At 46.3% G+C, this 21,176-nt stretch overlaps 1 protein-coding gene across 1 annotated transcript in view; it reads right to left on the bottom strand.

Annotated features, from left to right (window-relative positions):
- LOC141258620 (usherin-like) overlaps positions 1-21,176 on the bottom strand; it is a 224,593-nt gene that overhangs the window by 153,176 nt on the left and 50,241 nt on the right. Inside the window, exon 7 of the mRNA XM_073673581.1 lies at positions 198-552. Within this exon, the coding sequence (XP_073529682.1) occupies positions 198-552 (355 nt within the window). The remainder of the gene's footprint in view (positions 1-197; positions 553-21,176) is intronic.

Below are 21,176 nucleotides of genomic sequence, written 5' to 3'. Positions count from 1 at the left end.
AATTTAAAATTTCGTTTCCATTTTTTCTTCATCTGCAGATCAGTAAAGTGTCTATCCGGCCTGTGATTTCCATAATTCCATGACTTTTCCTATTTGGTGTTGCAATGTCAATGTTGAGGAGCATAGTTTTACAGATAGAGATGATCTGCCGATAGAGAATCAAGAGCGGCATACAATGGCACACATTGATGACTTACCGGGATGGTTAATGTTGACCCGGTGAATGTGGTGGATGTAGGCTCGCTCATGCTCTCCTGATACATGATGAGATATTTTCTTATAATTCCATGGGGTCTTGCAGGAGCGGTCCAGGTAAGACTCACAGAATATGCACTTGTTACTTCGGCTGTTGGTGGGTCTAAAAGTTCAGGAGCAGCTTCAAGAGTGCGGACCACCGACCAGGAGCTCTGCAGCAGGCCCTCGTTGTTATGAGCAGTGATTGAGTATTTATAAGGTGTGTACGGCTGTAAATCTTCTGAAGCATCAGTGTGTTCTAAGATCCCACCGGGCACCTGGACCGTCGTTATATTATCATGGCTGCCAGCAAGACACCTGCGATGGAGGGAAACCGATGTCAAAAATTTCCAGAATCAAATGGAATTAACTTAGTAGGAAAGTGATGATCATCTCCAGGATGAACATTGTAAATACATCTACATACATAAAGCATGAGAGATTGAGATGGTGGAAAGACATAAACTGTTGACATTATATAGTTTCCTACCGTGTCATCAGAGGAAGAATTATAATGACAGGTAACAACAGCTCTATACACAGCTGACAGCACAGGATCCATCGATCACAATAGGCGATGTCATAGCCGACCTTGCTCCCCCTCCCTTTAAAATGATCTTTGCACACACTCATTAGATGCTTCAAAACAAAGGATATGGTCAGAGTCTGTTCATTGCGGCTAATATGTATGTAAATTTCCAGAAACTGCAGGAAGTTAGAGCCTAAAAAAGCCTCAGTTGCAGTCGTGTGAAAATTGCAAGCTTTCTATCCTTTATTTTTAATTAAGTTTGTGATATGGGAACAAAAAAAAACATTTCAGAGAAAAATAAGATTTTTTTTATGATGATAACCTCCCTTTAAAAAAGGCTAGTTTTAACATGGGTATGTTTGGAACCCAAACATGCTGGTGGTTTAGTGGCTCCCAGCCTAGTGACAGGTTCCCTTTAATTCTTTTATTTTTTGCTAATGGTTTGCAGACATGTGAGTAAAGCAAACATCTCCTCGTTTGAGGTTATTTTATCTGTATTGGCGGTAATACGCCACGACGGTCCTTTATTGCTGGGTACGGCGCGACGGTTTAATAATCAGAGCCGCAGACAAGGCTGGGAAAGCTTTCATTTAACGTAACAGCATAATATAATGGAGGAGACAAATGCGAGGGTGTATGAATGTGATGAAACATTTTTTCCATCCTGCTTGACACAAAGCACTTTTTTGTCCTGATTTAAATAGGTCAAGTCTTGTGGCAAATACGCGAGATCTTTGAGAGATTTCCGGGACTGCCTCCCCTCCTTCAAGCTACTGTAGTTTGATTAGGAATAAAATTATGTGAATGGAGGAATTACACTGAATGTGAATATCACCCACCAACTGTAGGCATTATCCTTTACTGGGAATAATATTAAAAGGAATTGGTCACCTGGTTTTTGCTACCTAATCTGAGAGCAGTATAAAATAGAGACTGAAACCCTGATTCCAGAGATGTGTCACTTACTAGGCTGCTTGCTGTAGTTTTTCTAAAATCCCTCTTTTATCAGCAGGAGATTACCACTAGAGGACTAGTAAACCTGCTGCCAGGTAGTCTAACCACACCCCCACCACTGATTGGCACAGCATACATAGAAAGCTGCCAATCAGTGCTGTGGGCGGGGTTATACTGAGCTCAGCATTTAGAAAACTGGTAAATCTGCAGCAGCTAAAACTGTGATCTTTATCAAACCTATAGCCAGCAGCCCAGTAAGTGATACTTCGTTGGAAGTGATACATCGTTATACTGCTCTCAAATCAGGTAACTTAAACTGGTGACAGATTCTCTTTAAATTGATACATGTGGATTACATGTCTAAATCCTGATATAATCCACTAATATTTTACTTGTAATGCAAGTGCTTCATTCACAGGCTCCGAATAATATCAGCAAAGAATAACGAGCAAGCGAGTTCACAATTGTTACGAAAAAGCTACATTGAATTACACTGAATTAACCTATAATCCGCCATCAATTTCTGCCACTGATTCTCTAAAGCATCCAAAGAAGGTAAATGCACAAAAAGCAAATTTGACCATTACAGCACAAAGGATATAAATGGCGTCTAGATACATGAGCTATGAATTATATAATTCGTTATTACTATAACTTTGCATTGAGGCATGTGTTTTCTTAGCCAGCGCAAAAGCTCTGGTCATTGATAAGGTTCTGTTCATTCTATTTGTTGGACGATCCAACAGCTGCAGGCTTATGCTTTGGCAGGGACTAAATGCAGATTGCACTGTGTTAACTGTTCCAACTTGCTTCGAAACAAACCTCTTTCTAATAACCCCCATGGTTTTTGGCAACTTTTGATGATTTAGTAAAGAGGTTGTCACACTTTTATAGTATGCGATCTACTTTTTGTGGAGCTTAAGGTAAGTTACCAACCAGGAGACTTGGGACAGACAAATGACACTGCAGTTAGCAAGTTTTACTGGCATCCCACCCTGACATCTAGTGGTTGGTCATAATGTACTATTTTGCCACCACTGCTTTAGACATTTTAACAAGGGATGCAATATTTCACGATACCAAATATCTACCTGGAGAGCCTTAATTTTTTGGGGAACATAAGTTAACTCCATCCCAATGGGACAATTTTCATTTTTGCACTTTTTCCTGTCCTTCTTTCTTTTTTTTCCATACATGGGTTTTTTGTGGTATGATTTGTAGTTTTGAATGACAACATTGACTTTACCATATCATGTACTGAAAAACAAGAAAAAAAAGAGGTGGCATTTATGGGAGAGTGGGCAGAAAAAGTCTTTACTTACACACAAAAATTGTAAAGATTGTTTTGGGTTTGCCAAAAGACATGTGGGAGACTCCCCAAATGTATGGAAGAAGATGCTGTGGTCAGATGAGACCAAAATTGAACTTTATGGCCACCAAAGTAAACACCATGTCTGGCGCCCAAACCAACACAGCTCATCACCCCAAGAACACCATCCCCACAGTGAAACATGGTGGTGGCAGCATCGTGCTTTGAATGTTTTTTGCCAGCAGGGACTGGGAAAATGGTCCGAGTTAAGGAGAAAATGGATGGGGTCAAATATAGGATATTCTTGAGCAAAACCTGTTTCATTCTGTCAGTGATTTGAGACTGGGACGGAGGTTCACCTTCCAACAAGACAATGACCCAAAACATACTGATAAAGCAACATTCGAGTGGTTTAAGGGGAAATGTGTAAATGTTTTGGTCTAGTCAAAGCCCAGACCTTAATCCAATTGAGAATCTGTGGTCAGACTTGAAAATTGCTGTTCACCAGAGGAAATCATCTAACTTGAAGGAGCTGGAGCAGTTTTGCCTTGACAAATGGGCAAAAATCCCTGTGGTAAGATGGGGAAAGTTCATAGAGACTTATCCAAAGTGACTTGCAGCTGTAATTGCTGCAAAAGGAGGCTCTACAAAGTACTGACTTTAGGGGGGTAAATAGTTATGCACACTGAAGTTTTCATTTATTTTGTCCTATTTGTTGTTTGTTTCACAATAAAAAGAAAACCAAATGTTCACAGTTATAGGCATGTTCTGTACATGAACTGATGCAAACCCTCAAAAAAAAACAATGAAATTCCAAGTTGTGAAGTAGCAAAACACAAAAAATGCCTAGGGGGTGAACACTTTTGCAAGCTGCATTATTTTTTTTAATCCCCCCCAAAAATAAGATCTTTATCAAAAGCCAACGTATGTCTATGGGCAGCTTACATCATGACCAACTTTGAATAAGACATCATTTTGTGATACTCTGTTAAGAGATGTTTATGCTATATGTGACTTTATGTGGACATCCACAGGTTGTGAAATGGGTTAAATCCTGGTGAAAATTTTAAAGGGAATCTGTCAACAGGTTTTTGCTAAATAATCTGGGAGCAGCATGAAGTAGGAGCTGAGCCCCCAATTCCAGCGATGTATCACTTACTGGGCTGTTTGGTACAGTTTTGATATTTTCTCTGCTGCAGGTCTGGCAGTACTCTGAATGTTGAGCCTTGTAAAACTCACCCACACCACTGATTGGCAGCGTTCTGTGTACACAGTACGTTAACAAAAAGCTGCTCATCAGTGGTGGAGGAGGTGTTACACAGAGCAGGAGAACTAGATGGCACGAGACCCCTTGTCCTGTAGTGATAATCTGCTGATAAAACACTGACTTTATTGAAACAACAACACACAGCATAATAAGTGACACATCAATGGAATCAGGGTCTCTGCCCCTACATCATGTAGCTCTCAGATGAAATAGCAAAAACCTGCAGATAGATTCCCTTTAAAGGCATTTCATGAGATTATATTTAATTTCCATCAGGAGAAATTGGATTCCTTAGAGGGATATTCCCACAACTGAAAGTTACCTTCTATTTATAAATAAGGGGAAATCATACTGATCACTGGGTTTCCAACCTCTGGGACCCTCGGCAATTCCTAGAATGTGGCTCTCCGCAGTCCTGTCAGGTAGAAATGGAGCAGAGGTGCGCATGCTTTGCCTCCGCACCAGTCATTGTCTAAGGTACTGTTGAAAAGAACAGAGCATTGCATGTGGGTTTTTCTGGCAGTCCCATAGACAATGAATGGAGTGGGGTCTATTCAGATCTGAGTCCTGTTATCAGGATCGTTGAGGGTCCCAGTGGTCAGACCACCAGCAATCAGGAAGTTTTCCCCTATCGAAATGATGAGGGATAACTTTCAAATGTTGGAATATCCCTTTAGGGTAAGGGTGAACACATCTGTAGGTTTTTCTCCCTGCAGTCTCGATAACACAGAGATATCATAGCAAATGAACTTCTTTTACATTAGCAGCAAGAATTCGGTATGAGTGCGTCACAATGGAATAACTATCTCAATAGCTGAGCTTTTGGGATTGATCTAACTCTGTGCATTTTTATATTTAAGAAAAGTTCAAATACTTGAACTTTCCCTTCCCAGGAAATAAAAGATAAAAAATGTCGTCTTCCGTCATAAATCTCCAACTCTGCTCACCGCGTTAAACACACTTTGAAATGTCTCTTTCTACCATCACACAGAACAATGGCTCATTTCTGTATGACAATGGCACAATTGACTTATACGCTGAATAGAAAAGGAGATACATTTACAGATAGGAATCTGGGAAAGCAAACGGAGAGAAAAAATAACAATTTGTGAAAACCAATGACTTTATCGTGTTCTCTGTGCACGGCCGCTTATACGGAAAAAAAAGCCCAATGAACTGCAACTGCCTCGCTCCATCTATGAAGCCAATACTGAAAATGCGAAAATGTACTTTTACTACTGAGAATAAAAGTATCAGAAATATAAAATGAAATTAGGACCCTGTAGTATGCAGAGACAATGCATGCCCTGACCTAGGGTGGCGCGAGAAGTGAGGCGGCCTATTTTCTTCTACTTCAAGCCTTTCAGGGGAGAGTTTTGGATAACTGTAGTAAGTTTTGATATAAAAACTTTTTCTTCCGCTATTCTAAATTCAGATCTGCTAAAAGTAACCATTTCTTTTCTTTTCCAGAAATTATTTTTATATTAACAAATGTCTGACAAAAACATTTGCACTCCCCTGGTAAGGCATCCAGTCCAGTCCTCCATGGCAGCTGGACTAGTGCAATCTTCACTTCTGCGGCCGGTATCCTTGGGCCGAGATCTTGGTGCCTCTTGTGCCTGAGTTGCTGGTCCAGGATGCTCGCTGCAGGAGTCAAGACTGCCATAGTCTGGCTGCCACGGAGGACTAGAGAATGGACTAGGGCAGCGTGAATCTTTTTGCTCAACTTTACTATTAACACATGTAAGGCAGCGCTAGACATCATAATGGGGATACTCGCTTCGCTGCGACAATCAATGCACACGTGCAATGTCTTTCCGTTTTTAAACAATGCTCAGCAGTTTATTACTTCATAAACCGCATATGACCGGGTCCAACTCAGTGGCACGCCGACACACATATATATAATATTCATGAGCCAAGTGACACACAGGCCCACTTGCTCCAGGTACAGCCTTCAGCAAGGTAATCATATAGCAATGTCCATAGCAATGTCCATATAACGTAGTGTATTACCTTTGCCGGGTTTAGCTGTCTCAGTCCATTACTCCGCCACCACTGTGGTTTTGCGGCTTCCCAGGTGGGGGTTTCTAGCCGTCGTTCCCTCAAAGGCCACTGACATCCACACAGGATCCAGGCTCTGCCTTTCAGGACTCTTCCTCAAACCTCTGCCTTCCAAGGCCACTAGCATCCACACAGGATCCAGTCTCGACCTTTCAGGCACCAGGCTTCACTCGGCCTCACTAGGCCACACACGGTCGGTGTCCCACACACACGGGAACAGGCCTTACGCCTCTCTCACAGAACACACCTGTCTCCCATCAAGCAGGGTTTATATATGCATCCCGTGCGCACACACACACATACTGACAGGACCTTGCTGATGTCACAGTCATGTGATCAGACAGACATTCTGTGCGCGCAGGAGCTGTGCTATGTCACAGTCATGTGACCAGTCACCTGAGGGGGAAGGTACATAGTCAGGTAAAACACATCCTGGACCATTACCGTAATGCCAGCAAGTCGCTGCATTACATATCCCCCCCCCTCTGTTCAAACTTGTGGGGTTGAACACATAATATACACAATCACTATAACCCCCAGCTCACATAGAGACCATGTACTTTACAATTGTGCTACTCAGCCCCTGGAACCTTAGTCAACGACATTAGCCCATTCCTTAGGGACCTACCATTTGTCACTGTCACTGACTTCGTCAGGTCACCTTTCCGGGTCGTAACCTTGTCAGAGCTCCCCCACTCCCAGCGGTCAGTGGTAACCTTGTCAGGTCTCCCCCGCTCCCAGCGGTCAGTCATAATCTTGTCAGACCTCCCCCGCTCCCAGCGGTCAGTCATAACCTTGTCAGGTCTCCCGCGCTCCCAGCGGTCAGTCATACAGCGGTGTGACTCACATGCCCTGGTATCTAAGGACCGGTTCGACTCCGTAATGTTCCGTCCTCTATTGGGTCGTTTGTATGGGCTGCTCAAACCTGAGTTACTGGAGGTCTCACTACCTCTAAACCCACGCCCACTACTCTCAGGACATCTTGAAAGGTCCCTAACTCCAGCTATAGCTGTTCTGTTATTTAGGGGGCCCTTTCTCTGTCTGGTCTCATAATTTCTAGACGGCTGCCATCTTCTGCTACTCAGATGATGCTGTCTATCCACTCGCAGTCTAGCGAGATTCAACTATTCTACCTTTTGCAGGTAGGTCACTCGGTACTCCAACAGCATGCGCATATATCCCAGGCTTTCTTCTGTTCCTACAGCGGAGAATGATACTATGCCGTCTTCGTCTGGTATCCAGTCCTGACGATCACGTGGACTGCTTTCTTTCACCACACCAGACTTCTTGACCATCATCTGCATGGCTCGACCATTTCTCCCAACGAGCTTCCTCACCAGAACATGAGGCACCCGGATGACCTCTTCAGGCATACTGTGAGCTTTCCTCATCAACTCTAGTTGTCTAACGGCTTGTTCTGTCTTCAACCGGAGAAACCGCTTCGTGTTAATACATCGCCAGTGCATGTCACTTAGGATAGCCACCCTCTTCACTGTGACTTCGGTCGTGGACAGGACCACCAGCTGTTTAGCTTCTGAGGTCAAGTACACCTTACAGGCTCCCACGGCCTTCTTAAACTCCTCATGCACGGACTCACTGGTGCATTCTTCCCTCAAATCCTCGGGTACATCTACGAGGCACTTGTACTGAGACGTTTCGGTCTCACCAGTGGTTTCCAGACGATCAACCAGCTCAGGTTTCAGGGACAACTGACCTCCAGCTTCTTCACCCTGTATGCTTTCCCTGAGTTGACTCACAGCTACAACTTCACAAATTTTCGTCTTGACCACTTCCATCTCATATTTATCTGTGGTTAACACTCTCTTAGCTCTCCTCAGGTCCACCTTCTCATGGTATAAGGGATTGAGTGCAACATGTTCGCCCTTTTCCTTCTCCAAGAAGGCCTCGTTCACTGAGTGATACTTTGTCAGGCGACTTTTGAGCCCGGAAACTTCTTCCTCTAGCTCCGCCACTCGCCTCTCAGCGGCCCGTCTCTGAAGCTCTTCCTGCTTCCAATGGGTTTGTAGCGACTCCTTGAGCTCCTTGATCTCGGCTCCTACATCCATCGAATTATCCGAGCTCACATCACTCGAGGAGATATCTACTTTATACCTCCCATCTCCAGTGACCAACTCCTGGCCCTGGTCTGTGACTTCTCCAATAGACTCCATCATCTTTTTCCGCTCAGCTTCCATCTTGCTGACTGTTTCCTTAAGGTACGTCTCCGCCTTCTGGAGAGTATCACAGGACATCTGTAGCTCCTTCACCTGAGCTTCCAGATCTAGGGTCTTTCCCCGGAGATCATCATTCTCCTCACGGGTGTCTTGCTGAGTGGTCTCAACCACTTGGCGCACTTGCTCTGCACCCGCCTTATCCTCCTCTAGTTTTTTTCTTCACCTTGAGGAGATCCTCATAGTCTCTCTTGATTTGTTGCAGTTCCCTATTCAGCTTTTCACCATATTCCTTCTTGGAGTCACATAGCTCCCGGTGGAACTGTTCGCGCAGTCGTTTTAGGTTTTGGTCACGTCCGGAAACTTCAACCTGCAGCGCCTCTTTTAAGGCAGACAGCTCTCTACCCCTCTGGTGTAGTCCCTCATCCAGCTTTTGCTTCACTTGTATCAGCTCTACGTGTACCAGGGAGAACCGATCTTTCAACTCGCACAGCTCATCTTCAAACTCCGCTTTGTCAAGTCCCAACTGAAAAACCTCCTCTTTATTTCTCTGGAACTTTTCCTTCCAATTGTTGACTTCCTTTCTGTTTTCCTCCAGTTCTCGCTGCAAGTTCCTCACAAGCTGGTTTATTTTCTGCCGTTCAGACTCCAGGTTTCCACATAGTTGCTGCACGTCACTCTGACCCGGCTGCCTGATAGGCTCCAGCTCTTGGTCACGACTAGCCGCCTCCTCTTTCAGGGCTGTCAGATCCTTCTGACTCGGTACTGTATCGGAGGTTGCTACTGGCAACGTCACCTCCTCTTTGGCCTCGGAAGGAGGATCCACTCTTGAAACAAAGGCACACCGTACTACATTTTCCTCATTTTCACCTTCAGCCAAGTTTACAGGAGCAACCTTTTTGTGGCCCTTGTGCCGTCTACGAGATGGGGACTTTCTCACCTCGTCTAGCCCCTCCTGACTGACCTCTCCTTCTACTTTCATAGTGTCACCGTCAGCTACGGGGTCTGTGTCACTCCCCATGGTGTTGTGGACTAGTAGGTCACCTCCCACTTTGACGTCACCCCCTTCTACTGGAGCTACCCCGTTATCAACGGTCACATTGTCATTTTTAGGAGGTACCAACCCACCACCAGTAATTTTTTTTGATTTTCTATCCTCCACGCTGTTTTGAACAACCGCTCCTTTTTTAGACTCCGCCCCCTTTTTAACAACCACACCGGCAGGGGAATTTTTTACAAGAAAAATCAACAGTAGTCTTAGGACTCAGTTTACAACAGCTCTTACCACCTCCCCGGGCACTCTGGGACAACAATGGCGCCCCCGGAGAGTTCACAGAATGGTCCGCTGCCGCCATTCTATATGGTGCCCACAGCTCCTGCAGTTCCTGCACCATGTCCTGTAAAAGTTTCTCAAATACCTGCTGTGAGTCCTGTCGCTGTTTCTCAAATGCCTGCTGTGAGTCCTGTAGCTGTTTCTCAAATACCTGCTGTGAGTCCTGTCGCTGTTTCTCAAATGCCTGCTGCTGCGACTCCACCAGGCATTTCAAACGCTCAACAGCTTCAGACTCATTTGCTGCTCCTTTCACAGCCATTTTTATCAGCTCCTGCAATTCTTCAGGACACTCCATTATGCCGAAGAGCAATTGCACACGGTCATCTAACTCCTTCTCCCTTCCGTCTGGAGATGCTGCACCATTCATGGCCATTGCGGTACACACTAGACACTTTACACCGCTCTCCCCGAAAATTTTCGTTGCCCCGCCGAGCCACAGCAAAACCGGATTTGAGTGCGATGACAACCTTCGCAACCCCGCTGAGTTGCAGCCAGATGCTTTAAACTTCGTGAGCCCCGCCGAGCCACAGCAAACCAGGTTTGAGTGCGACGCCAATCTTCGCAACCCCGCCGAGTTGCAGCCAGATGCTTTACCACACTCGTCGACCTGTGCCGTTGCCTCTAGCAACCGGGCTGCAGTTGCCTCAAGCAACCAGACTGCAGTTGCCCCTAGCAACTGGGTTGTCATTGCCGCTAGTAACCTGGCTGCAGTTGCCCGCATTCTCGAACCATATGTAAGGCAGCGCTAGACATCATAATGGGGATACTCGCTTCGCTGCGACAATCAATGCACACGTGCAATGTCTTTCCGTTTTTAAACAATGCTCAGCAGTTTATTACTTCATAAACCGCATATGACCGGGTCCAACTCAGTGGCACGCCGACACACATATATATAATATTCACGAGTCAAGTGACACACCGGCCCACTTGCTCCAGGTACAGCCTTCAGCAAGGTAATCATATAGCAATGTCCATAGCAATGTCCATATAACGTAGTGTATTACCTTTGCCGGGTTTAGCTGTCTCAGTCCATTACTCCGCCACCACTGTGGTTTTGCGGCTTCCCAGGTGGGGGTCTCTAGCCGTCGTTCCCTCAAAGGCCACTGACATCCACACAGGATCCAGGCTCTGCCTTTCAGGACTCTTCCTCAAACCTCTGCCTTCCAAGGCCACTAGCATCCACACAGGATCCAGTCTCGACCTTTCAGGCACCAGGCTTCACTCGGCCTCACTAGGCCTCACACAGTCGGTGTCCCCCACACACGGGAACAGGCCTTACGCCTCTCTCACAGAACACACCTGTCTCCCATCAAGCAGGGTTTATATATGCATCCCGTGCACACACACACACATACTGACAGGACCTTGCTGATGTCACAGTCATGTGATCAGACAGACATTCTGTGCGCGCAGGACCTGTGCTATGTCACAGTCATGTGACCAGTCACCTGAGGGGGAAGGTACATGGTCAGGAAAAACACATCCTGGACCATTACCGTAATGCCAGCAAGTCGCTGCATTACACACACCATACTTCAGCAGTTTGCATGCTTTATCATCACCATCAGTGATGCACCCTCTATAGTTATGCCCAACAAGAAAGTTAAGTGTCTCTCCAGCTCCTGATAACTGTTGAATAGAAAATCATCATTCCCGCTACCAATCCATACAATCTGTATACACAAGGGCGTAACGACCGTGGTTGAAGAAGTCGTAACTGGGCCCATGCGGGTATGGGGGTCTGCCGACGCCAGCAAAAACTTCAGCTGGATGTGCGTCCTCGCATGCATATTCAGCTGAAGTGTTTTGTGGCACAGAGACCAGTCAGGTCCGTGGCGGCAATACACACTGCCGGCCAATCAGAGGCCAGAAACTGACATCGGCGTGCAAATGACTGGGGGGCGCATAGCAGTGACATCATTGTGCTTTCATTGCTTGCACACTGAAGTCATCTGCCGGCTTCAGAAGAAGATGCTGCACGGTGAAGGAATGGGTGGGAGGTGAGTATAATTGTTTATTTTTTAACCCTTTCGCAACCTTGGGTTTTGTCGTTTTTGCTTTTTTCGTTTTTTGCTCCCCTTGTTCCCAGAGCCATAGCGTTTTTATTTTTTGGTCAATATGGCCGTGTGAGGGCTTATTTTTTGCGGGACGAGTTGTACTTTTCAACACCATTACTAGTTTTACCATATCGTGTACGGTAAAACGGGAAAAAAATTCCAAGTGTGGTAAAATTGCAAAAAAAGTGCAATACCACAGTTGTTTTTTTTTTTTACCACGTTCACTGAAGCTAAAACTGACCTGCCATTCTTATTCTCTGGGTCATTACGAGTTCGTAGACACCAAACATGTATAGGTTCTTTTATATTTAAGTGGTGAAAAAAAATTCCAAAATTTGGTAAAAAAAAATAAAAAAAATAGCACCATTTTCCCAGACCTGTAGCGTCTCCATTTTTCGTGATCTGGGGCTGGGTGAGGGCTTATTTTTTGCGCGCCGGACTGACGTTTTTATTGATAACATTTTGGGGTAGATCCGATGTTTTGATCGCCCATTATTGCATTTTATTGCAATTTTGCGGCGACCAAAAAACGTAATTCTAGCGTTTAGAATTTTTTTCTCGTTACACCGTTTACCGATCGGATTAATTCTTTTTATATTGATAGATGGGGCGATTCTGAACGCGGCGATACCAAATATGTCTATGTAGGGTTCTTTTTTATATATTTTATTTTGAATGGGATGAAAGGGGGGTGATTTAAAAACTTTTTTTTTTCACTTACTGCATGCTTAAATAGTCTCCATAGGAGACTAGAAGCAGCAGTTGTCTGATCGTCTCTGCTACATACAGGGGACGAGCAGATCCCCTGCATGCAGCAGAAATGGTCCTGTGCTATGAGCGCCGACCACTAGGTGGCGCTCATAGCGACCAGATCATGACAACCACAGGCGTCTGCTGCAGACCCTGGGTTGTCATGCCCACCCATCGGTGACCCACGATCTTGTGACGGGGTCGCCGATGGGCGGGGCTTATGACGCGCAACCCGGAAGCGCGCGTTAAATGCCGCTGTCGGAGATTGACAGGGGCATTTAACATGTTAACAGCCGCGGGTGGATCGCGATTCCACCCGCGGCTGTTGCAGGCACATGTCAGCTGTAAGAATCAGCTGACATGTGCTCGGTCAGTGAGGGCTCAGCGCAGCAGCCCTCACTGAACGGGGGGTACGCAAATGTGCGTACTAAGACGTCATGGGTTGGAAAGGGGTTAATATGCATTAACAGCAGCAGAACGGGTGACATATACCAGAATGGGGGCTATATATACCAGGATAGGGGATATACGTATGTACCAGGATGGGGCCCAGGTTAAGTGTCTCCGATTGAGATGCTGTGGCATGACCTTACAAAGGTGGTTGATGCTCGGAAACCCTCCAATGTGGCTGAATTACAACAATTTTGCAAAGATGAGAGGCCAAAATTCCTCCAGAGCGTTGCAAAAGACTCATTGCCAGTTATCACAAATGCTTCATTACAGTTGTTGCTGCTAAGGGTGGCCCAACCAGTTATTAGGTTTAGGGGGCAATCACTTTTTCACCCAGTGCCCTGTAGGTTTGGATTTCTTTCTCCATTAATAATAAAGACCTTCATTTAAAAACTGTATTTTGTGTTTACTTGTGTTATCTTTGTCTAATATTTAAATTTGTTTTGTGATCTGAAACATTTAAGAGCGACAAACATGCAAAAGGAATAAGAAATCAGGAAGGGGGCAAACACTTTCACACCAATGTATACTCTATAATGCATGCACACAAAGTAGAGGAGCCTGTGCCCAGTACTACAGCTTGTTCCATTCAAAGCGTATCTGTCTAAATTTGAATTTGCTCGAACTTTGCCTTGAAATTCAATTCACATTGAATATATTTGCTGCAAATTAAATGTTTCTTATTATGCTTTGGGGTCTTTGCCGATTCCAGAGCACAATAAAAGTAGGATGAAAATTTTAAAAAATATATATTCTGGGGATCCAGCACCAAGACGACCTCTCTTGTCGCCTGTGATGCAGAAGGAAAGAAGAAAGAGTGATGTACCGAGGACTGGACAAGGGCTGAGGTGGTGGGACAGGTGAGAGGCAAGGTGAGTATTATATATTTTCACCACGTTTCCTGGACCTCCACCAATCTGTAAAATGCTGATCAGCCGCAATTTTGCTCAATTTGCCAGAAGCAAATCACAAACAATTTGGATTCAGGAGAATCTAAAGTTTTTGTAAAATTTAAAGTGAATTTAATTAGCCTCATCTATAGGCTTTGGCCTCGCTTCCTTAAAGGGTTATTCCCAGTATCTACAGGATAGGTGATTACTTTGTGAGAGGTGGTTGTCCAACCACTGGGACCCCCACAGACCCAGAAAATGAGACTCTGTTGAAATGAAACAGTGGCTGCACATGACCGCCACCATTCTCTTCATTCTCTCTGGGATTGTTGCATGTAGCCGAAAAGATTGCTTGGCATTTTCTGGCAGTCCCAAAGACAATGAATGGAGCATATGCACAGTCGTTGCTCTGTTCCAACGGGGCATTTTCGGAGCTAAATTCTGGAAATTAATGGTGGCGCAAGTATTTGGAAACCCACCGATCACAAAGTTATCACTTATTCTCTGCATAGTTGATAACTTTTTTATTAAGACTAGTGATGAGCGAGCACTAAATTGTTCGGGTACTCGTTGCTTATGTCGAGCAAATTGGACCCGAGCAACGAGCCCAATGTAAGTCTATGGGAAACTCAAGCATTTTTCAGACGGCTCCCCCCGGCGGTCTGCAGAGGGCCTAAAAATTGCCCAAATCGATGGGAACAGTGCTCAAATGACATGGGAACAGCATGGGGAAGACCCCTGGAAGCATTTCTTACTCCCAGGTCACTGCTGTCAACAACGTTGTCAGAGTATTACACCACTTTTAAGGACTCACAATAAAACATACAAAAACAAAACCAAAATGGATTTTCCTGGGAAATATATTAAGGAACATCCTTTCCAGGGTAATGACTTGTATATAAGGCAAAATAAATAAACAAAACCAAAACTACTCCTCCACACCTTGGGCTATGTTCACATGTAGCGTTTTTGATGGATTTTTTCACTTTTGCATTGCTTTCAACCGTGACAAATGCATTCACTGGGAAATGTCATTTTAACATTTTACAACCTTATCTGGCCATGTGGTGTGTGACACATCATCAGACACGTGCATACAGTGCTGAAAAGACATGGGAACAGCAAGGGGAAGACCTCTGGAAGCATTTCTGATTCCCAGGTCACTGCCTAAAAGTGTGCCCATCTTAAGTGATCCTTGGCACATGCGAAGATGCCTCCCGCAATGCACCTGTCATTGCAGACTTGCAACAATCACCGTCCACGTCCTTGTCCCAGTGCAGCGTTCAATTGTCCCTACCCCATTCCTTGGAATGCAAGCGCAATTATGCAGCCAGCCACCCACCCACAGGCTGCAATACTATACTACCAATTTTTTGACAGCTGCTTGCACTTGAAATGTGGCCTTTTAGGCTCGTGGAGGCGAAAGCTTTTCATAACCTCATGCCGGCGGCGGCCGGGTGTCCATACTCTGTCCCCAGCCGCCACTGTTTCTCCCGGTGTCGTCTCCGCCTTCCACAAGCACGGGTCCCACAACATTACCCGTGCCTTCCATAGTGCACTTACTGGGAAGGACCGCCTAACCACAAGCATGTGGACAGGTGAATGTGGCCAGGGACGGTACGGAGCCAGTCCACAGCATTTTTTGCTGAGAGTTGTACTTAGCTCGGTGAAAGAACTGGCATAGAGGGAAACCGTATCTACCCTGGGTTTCATTTCTCCCAGAAAGTTCTCTAATGCAGCTTGTTGCTGAAGCAGTGGCAGCCCGTCCAACATCACCTCGCACTTGTCGGTGGTGGTTTGACACACAAACATATTTCTTTGCACATTTAATTTCAAGAATACAGAGTTGGATAATGGCCTGATCTGCAATGAAGTTTAAGAAATAACATGCATAAGCATGTCCGATCCACATTAAAAAAGCAGCCATAGAGTGTCCGGGAACTTTCCCCCACACTTTTCTTTCTTAGCCAGGGCTGCTTCTCGGCAGGGTTGGACGGGCCTACCAGAGAATCGGAGACTTATCCGGTGGGCCCTGGCTTCTCCTTCAGGAGAGTTCATAGTGCCGAGGTGAGGCCATGATGATGATAGAGACCACCATCTGCTTAGTTTTCTGTTACTTGGAATGCAAGCGTAAGTATGCAGCCAGTCACCCACCCACAGGAAGCAACACTAAACTGCCAGATTTCTGGGCAGCTGCTTGCACTTGAAATATGGCCTTTCAGGCTCGTGGAGGCGGAAGCTTTTCACAACCTCATGCCGGCGGCGGCCGGGTGTCCATACTTGGTCCCCAGCCGCCACTGTTTCTCCTGATGTCGTCTCTGCCTTCCACAAGCACGGGTCCCACAACATTACCCATGTCCTCCCCAGTGCATTTACTGGGAAGGACCGCCTAGCTACAAACATGTGGACAGGTGAATGTGGCCAGGGACAGTACGGAGCCAGTCCACAGCTTTTTTTGATGAGAGTTGTATTTAGCTCGGTGAGAGGACTGGCATAGAGGGAAACCGTATCTTCTCTAGGTGTCATTTCTCCGTCACCAGGTTCCGCCCATTGCCACACACGACCATGCCTGGCTGTATGTTCAGCGGTGAAAGCAACAGATCACGCTGCTGTGTTACAGCTTTCAACAACTCTGCAGCGCTGGGCGGTTTGTCAATTAAGCATGAAGCATGTTCTCTTCAGCACAGCCTGTTGCCGCTTGGCCAAAGCAGTGCAGCAGTGCTGTCAGCTTGTGATGTGGTCATTTCGGAGATGGAGGAGGAGGTGCAGGAGCTGAACAATGTGATTACATTGAGGTTAAATTGGTGATGCTGTTTTTTATACTAAAGAAAGATCCTATTGTTTTGTGTTTTTTTACGCTATTTTTTAAGAGAAATGCATTCACTGGGAAATGTCATTTTAACATTTTACAACCTTATCTGGCAATGTGGTGTGTGACACATCATCAGACATATCCTGTTTTATTTATGATGGAGGGACTCTGAAAGTCATAAAGCCTATTTGTATAGGGCCATCAGACGGCCCTTACTATTCTTAAAAGGCCAGCAGTCAGCCCTCGCTATTGTTAGAGAGCCATCAGCCGGCTATGCTTTGTTGTTCCCATTATTAACAAATGGGTCTCCTATACTGTTGTTGTGTATCCAGTGACTGCAAGGGCTGCCAAAAATTTGGATGCAACCCAATACCCCTTTGAAGAGACATAGAGGAGAGTCTCAGTAAAAAAAAGTTCCCATTATAAAGGAGCTGGTCTCCTATAGTGGTAATGCCCATGCTGTGACTGCAAGGGCTGCTAAAATGTGGGAAAAACCCCACTAAGAATTTAAAGATACATAGAGCAGGGCCACAGTAACGACAAATTCCCATTAGAAAGGAGAGAGTCTGCTATACAGTTATAGGGTATGCATTGAGTCCAAAGGCTGACCAATTTTAGGAAAAAAAACCCACTAAGAATTTAAAGACACACAGAGCAGGGCCACAGTAACAAGTATGACATGTTCCCATTAGAAAGGAGAGGGTCTGCTATACAGTTATAGGGTATGCAGTGAGTCCAAAGGCTGACCAATTTAGGAAAAACCCGTCTAAGAATTTAAAGACACAGAGAGCAGGGCCACAGCAACGACAAATTTCCATTAGAAAGGAGAGAGTCTCCCATAGTGTTGGCCTATGCAGTGAATGCAAGGGCTGCCAAAAATTTGGACGCACTTCAATGCCCCTTGGAAGAGACGTGGAGGAGGGCCTCATAAAAAAAAATGTTCCCATTAGAAAGGAGCGGGCCTCCTATACTTGTAATGCCCATGCACTAAGTGTATGGGCTGACAAACATTTAACCCTGGGGGGTATACATGAACATACTGTATAAAAATTTTTTTTTACGGACATCATAAACACCCTTTAAAAAAATTATGTGGGTGTTGCATCACGGACCACGGTCACCCTGGTGATATGGTGGTGGAGGATGAGGAGATGGAGGAGGACAAGAGCAAATAGCCAAAATCAGGAAGCGTATACCCATGTCTGGGTGTGAAAAGGTGCAGGGGAATACACCTCCCAAGAAAAGACACTGGATTTGAGTTTATGTTACACTGCTATCATTAGGTGGTATTGAGAAGTCTGGCCCTTGTTCATTTTTATAAGAGTCAGCCTGTCAGCATTTTCAGTTGACAGGCGGATGCACTTATCAGTTATAATTCCACCAGCGGCACTAAAACCCGCTCTGATAAAACGCTGGCGGCAGGGCAGGCCAGGACCTCCAAGGCATAGAGAGCCAGTTCATTCCACGTATCCAGCTTGGATTCCCGATAATTATAAGGCACAGAGGAATCACGGAGGACGTTGGTACAGTCGGCAAGGTACTCCCTCAGCATCTTCCAAAACTTTTCACTCCTTGTGAGAGTACCCCGCGCCTCAGGGCGTGTGATGGGAGGGTCAGAGAAAACTCTCCCAGAACTTTGACAGTGTTCCCCTGCCTCTGATGGATTCGAGTTGTGCCTCTCTCGCCTGTACTCCTTGGTTGTCCAACGAAGTGTGCCCTCTGCCGCTAGCGTTTTCAGATGGGAATTTTTTTAATAGTTCCGCAACAAGGGCCTTCTGGTACAGCCCCATTTTTGTAGACCTGTCTGCCTCAGGAATAAGAGATAGAAAGTTCTCCTTGTAGCGTGGGTCTAGAAGTGTCACCAACCAGTAATGACTGTCACCCAAAATTTTGAGAATGCGAGGGTCATGGGAAAGGCAGTGACTAGCCCAGGGGATGGGGATGACTCGGTACCCGGGCCTTTTGCCTGGCCTTTGGGGATGTCGCGGTGGTCGGCTCCCGGGCCCGTACCCTGGGGTCAACTTTAAAAAGGGGATTGTATACTGGGATTATAGGTTTGTTAGTTTTATGAAAGTTTGTGACGCCACCTGTGGTTTCTGATGAGAATCACCTGCGCTGCGCAGTCCACTGAGGCCGGTGATAAGGCAGCTTGATGGTATAGCTCCCCACAGGTGGAGCTAGGCCTCAGGGCAGCGTACGGAGAGGGGGACGCAGGACAGGCGAGACCCAGCCGGGTCAGAGCAAGAACGGGGACGGACACGGTAATCTCTTCAGTACCTTTTACTGGTGGAAAATCAGGCACATCCCGGAGCACTGTAGGGTGAAGGGTGCATATCAGGATCCTCCCCAATGACCGGGTGTAGGGCCTCCTGTTTCTTGCCTCTGCGTAGTACGTTTCTGACCTGCCTGGAGCTAGGCCTAACTTTGTTTCTGTCCTGCGCTGGCTGACCTTATGGTAGGGCATTCTCTTGGAATACACGCTCCTCAGCTTGCGGGGCCTATGTGTCTCCCGGCTCTGTTACGTATCAGCACTTTAGCGATCCTGGGACCGGTAGTTCTCCAGGGATTCCGGTTACACCTTACTGGGTCATAGAGATCCCGGTAAGCTCGGACCCGGTGTCCGGTAGATACTTCGGGGTGAGCTGGTTGAGCTCCTCTACCTCCTATGTTACTCACTCTCCACTCGCCTTCGGCCACGCTCGGGCTCTCACTAGGCTACTCACACTAAAGGCAGCTTGCCGCGCTTCACCGATCTTATGGCGCCGGCACACCTAAAGCTCACTATTCTGAGCTACAACTGAGTCTGAACTATGCTCCACTGCAGACTGACTTGTTTCTGTGTCTCACTCTGCAGGAACTCTCTCAACAGACTCAACTGCCTGGCTCCACCTTCCCTATTTATATCCCTAACGGGCTCCCTCTGCTGGTCTGAGGTGGAAGGTGGAGATTTGTGAATGTTTATGGGGGCCTCTTGTGGAGGAATCCATCAATGCACCCTTCCAGGATCTGTGATACCAAGCGCAGCTGGGCGTCACAGCAGCGTAACATAAACTCAGCCATGCGTGCCAGACTACTAACAGGCAAGACTTCCGTGTCCTCACCAAGAGGATGACTGACCATGCTCTCCTCCTCCTCCTCTCTGTCCTCTGGCCATCCACACTGAACAGACGGTATGACAGCTGTGCAGGTAGTACTGTCTATAGTGCATGAAACTAGCTCCTGTCCTTCCTTCTCCTCTGCAGCTTCCGGCTCACAGACTGGTGTGTGATGTCCCCACGCGTTGGAACTCTACACTGCAGATGTTGGGAAGGATTTGTGAGCAGAAGAGGGCAGTTGTTGACTACCAGCATGGACAAGGCAGTCGGTATTCAGTTCAGACTCCACACATAAGACCTCAGGAGTGGACAAGGATGTCAGACATATGCACCATCCTCCAAAACTTTGAGGACTCCACCAAGATGGTGAGCGGCGATGACGCCATAATTAGCATCACCATCCCGCTTCTCTGTCTTCTGAAACACTCTCTGCTCACAATCAAAGAGGATGCATTGCAGGCGGAGCCTGATGAGATGGAGCAAGGAACCATACAGGGTGATTACACACAGCCAAGCCTCATCTCATCCCAAAGTGGATTGGGTGACAATGAGGAAGAGGAGGAGGAGGAGGAAGGACAGGAGCTAGTTTCATGCACGATAGACGGTACTACCTGCACAGCTGTCATACCGTCTGTTCAGCGTGGATGGCCAGAGGACAGAGAGGAGGAGGAGGAGGAGAGCATGGTCAGTCATCCTTTTGGTGAGGACACGGAAGTCTTGCCTGTTAGTAATCTGGCACGCATAGCTGAGTCTATGTTACGCTGCCTTTCCCATGACCCTCGCATTCTCAAAATTTTGGGTGAAAGTCATTACTGGTTGGTGACACTTCTAGACCCACACTACAAGGAGAACTTTATATCTCTTATTCCTGAGGCGGACAGGTCTACAAAAATGGGGTTCTACCAGAACTATTAAAAAAATTCCCATCTGTTGCGGAACTATTAAAAAAATTCCCATCTGAAAACGCTGGCGACAGACGGCACACTTCGTTGGACAACCAAGGATTACAGGCGAGAGAGAAACAACTCCAATCCATCAGAGGCAGGGGAACACTGTCAAAGTTCTGGGAGAGTTTTCTCAGACCCTCACATCGCACACGCCCTGAGGCGTGGGGTACTCTCACAAGGAGTGCAAAGTTTTGGAAGATGCTGAGGGAGTACCTTGCCGACCGTACCAACGTCCTCCGTGATTCCTCTGTGCCTTATAATTATTGGGTATCCAAGCTGGATACGTGGAATGAACTGGCTCTCTATGCCTT

Source organism: Phyllobates terribilis, unplaced genomic scaffold (genome assembly GCF_046119375.1).
Source record: "Phyllobates terribilis strain yellow unplaced genomic scaffold, ASM4611937v1 Scaffold_3__8_contigs__length_932513732, whole genome shotgun sequence".
Classification (NCBI taxonomy): domain Eukaryota; kingdom Metazoa; phylum Chordata; class Amphibia; order Anura; family Dendrobatidae; genus Phyllobates; species Phyllobates terribilis.
Note: the sequence above shows the minus strand (reverse complement) of the source record. Positions and strands in the feature narration are given on the sequence as shown.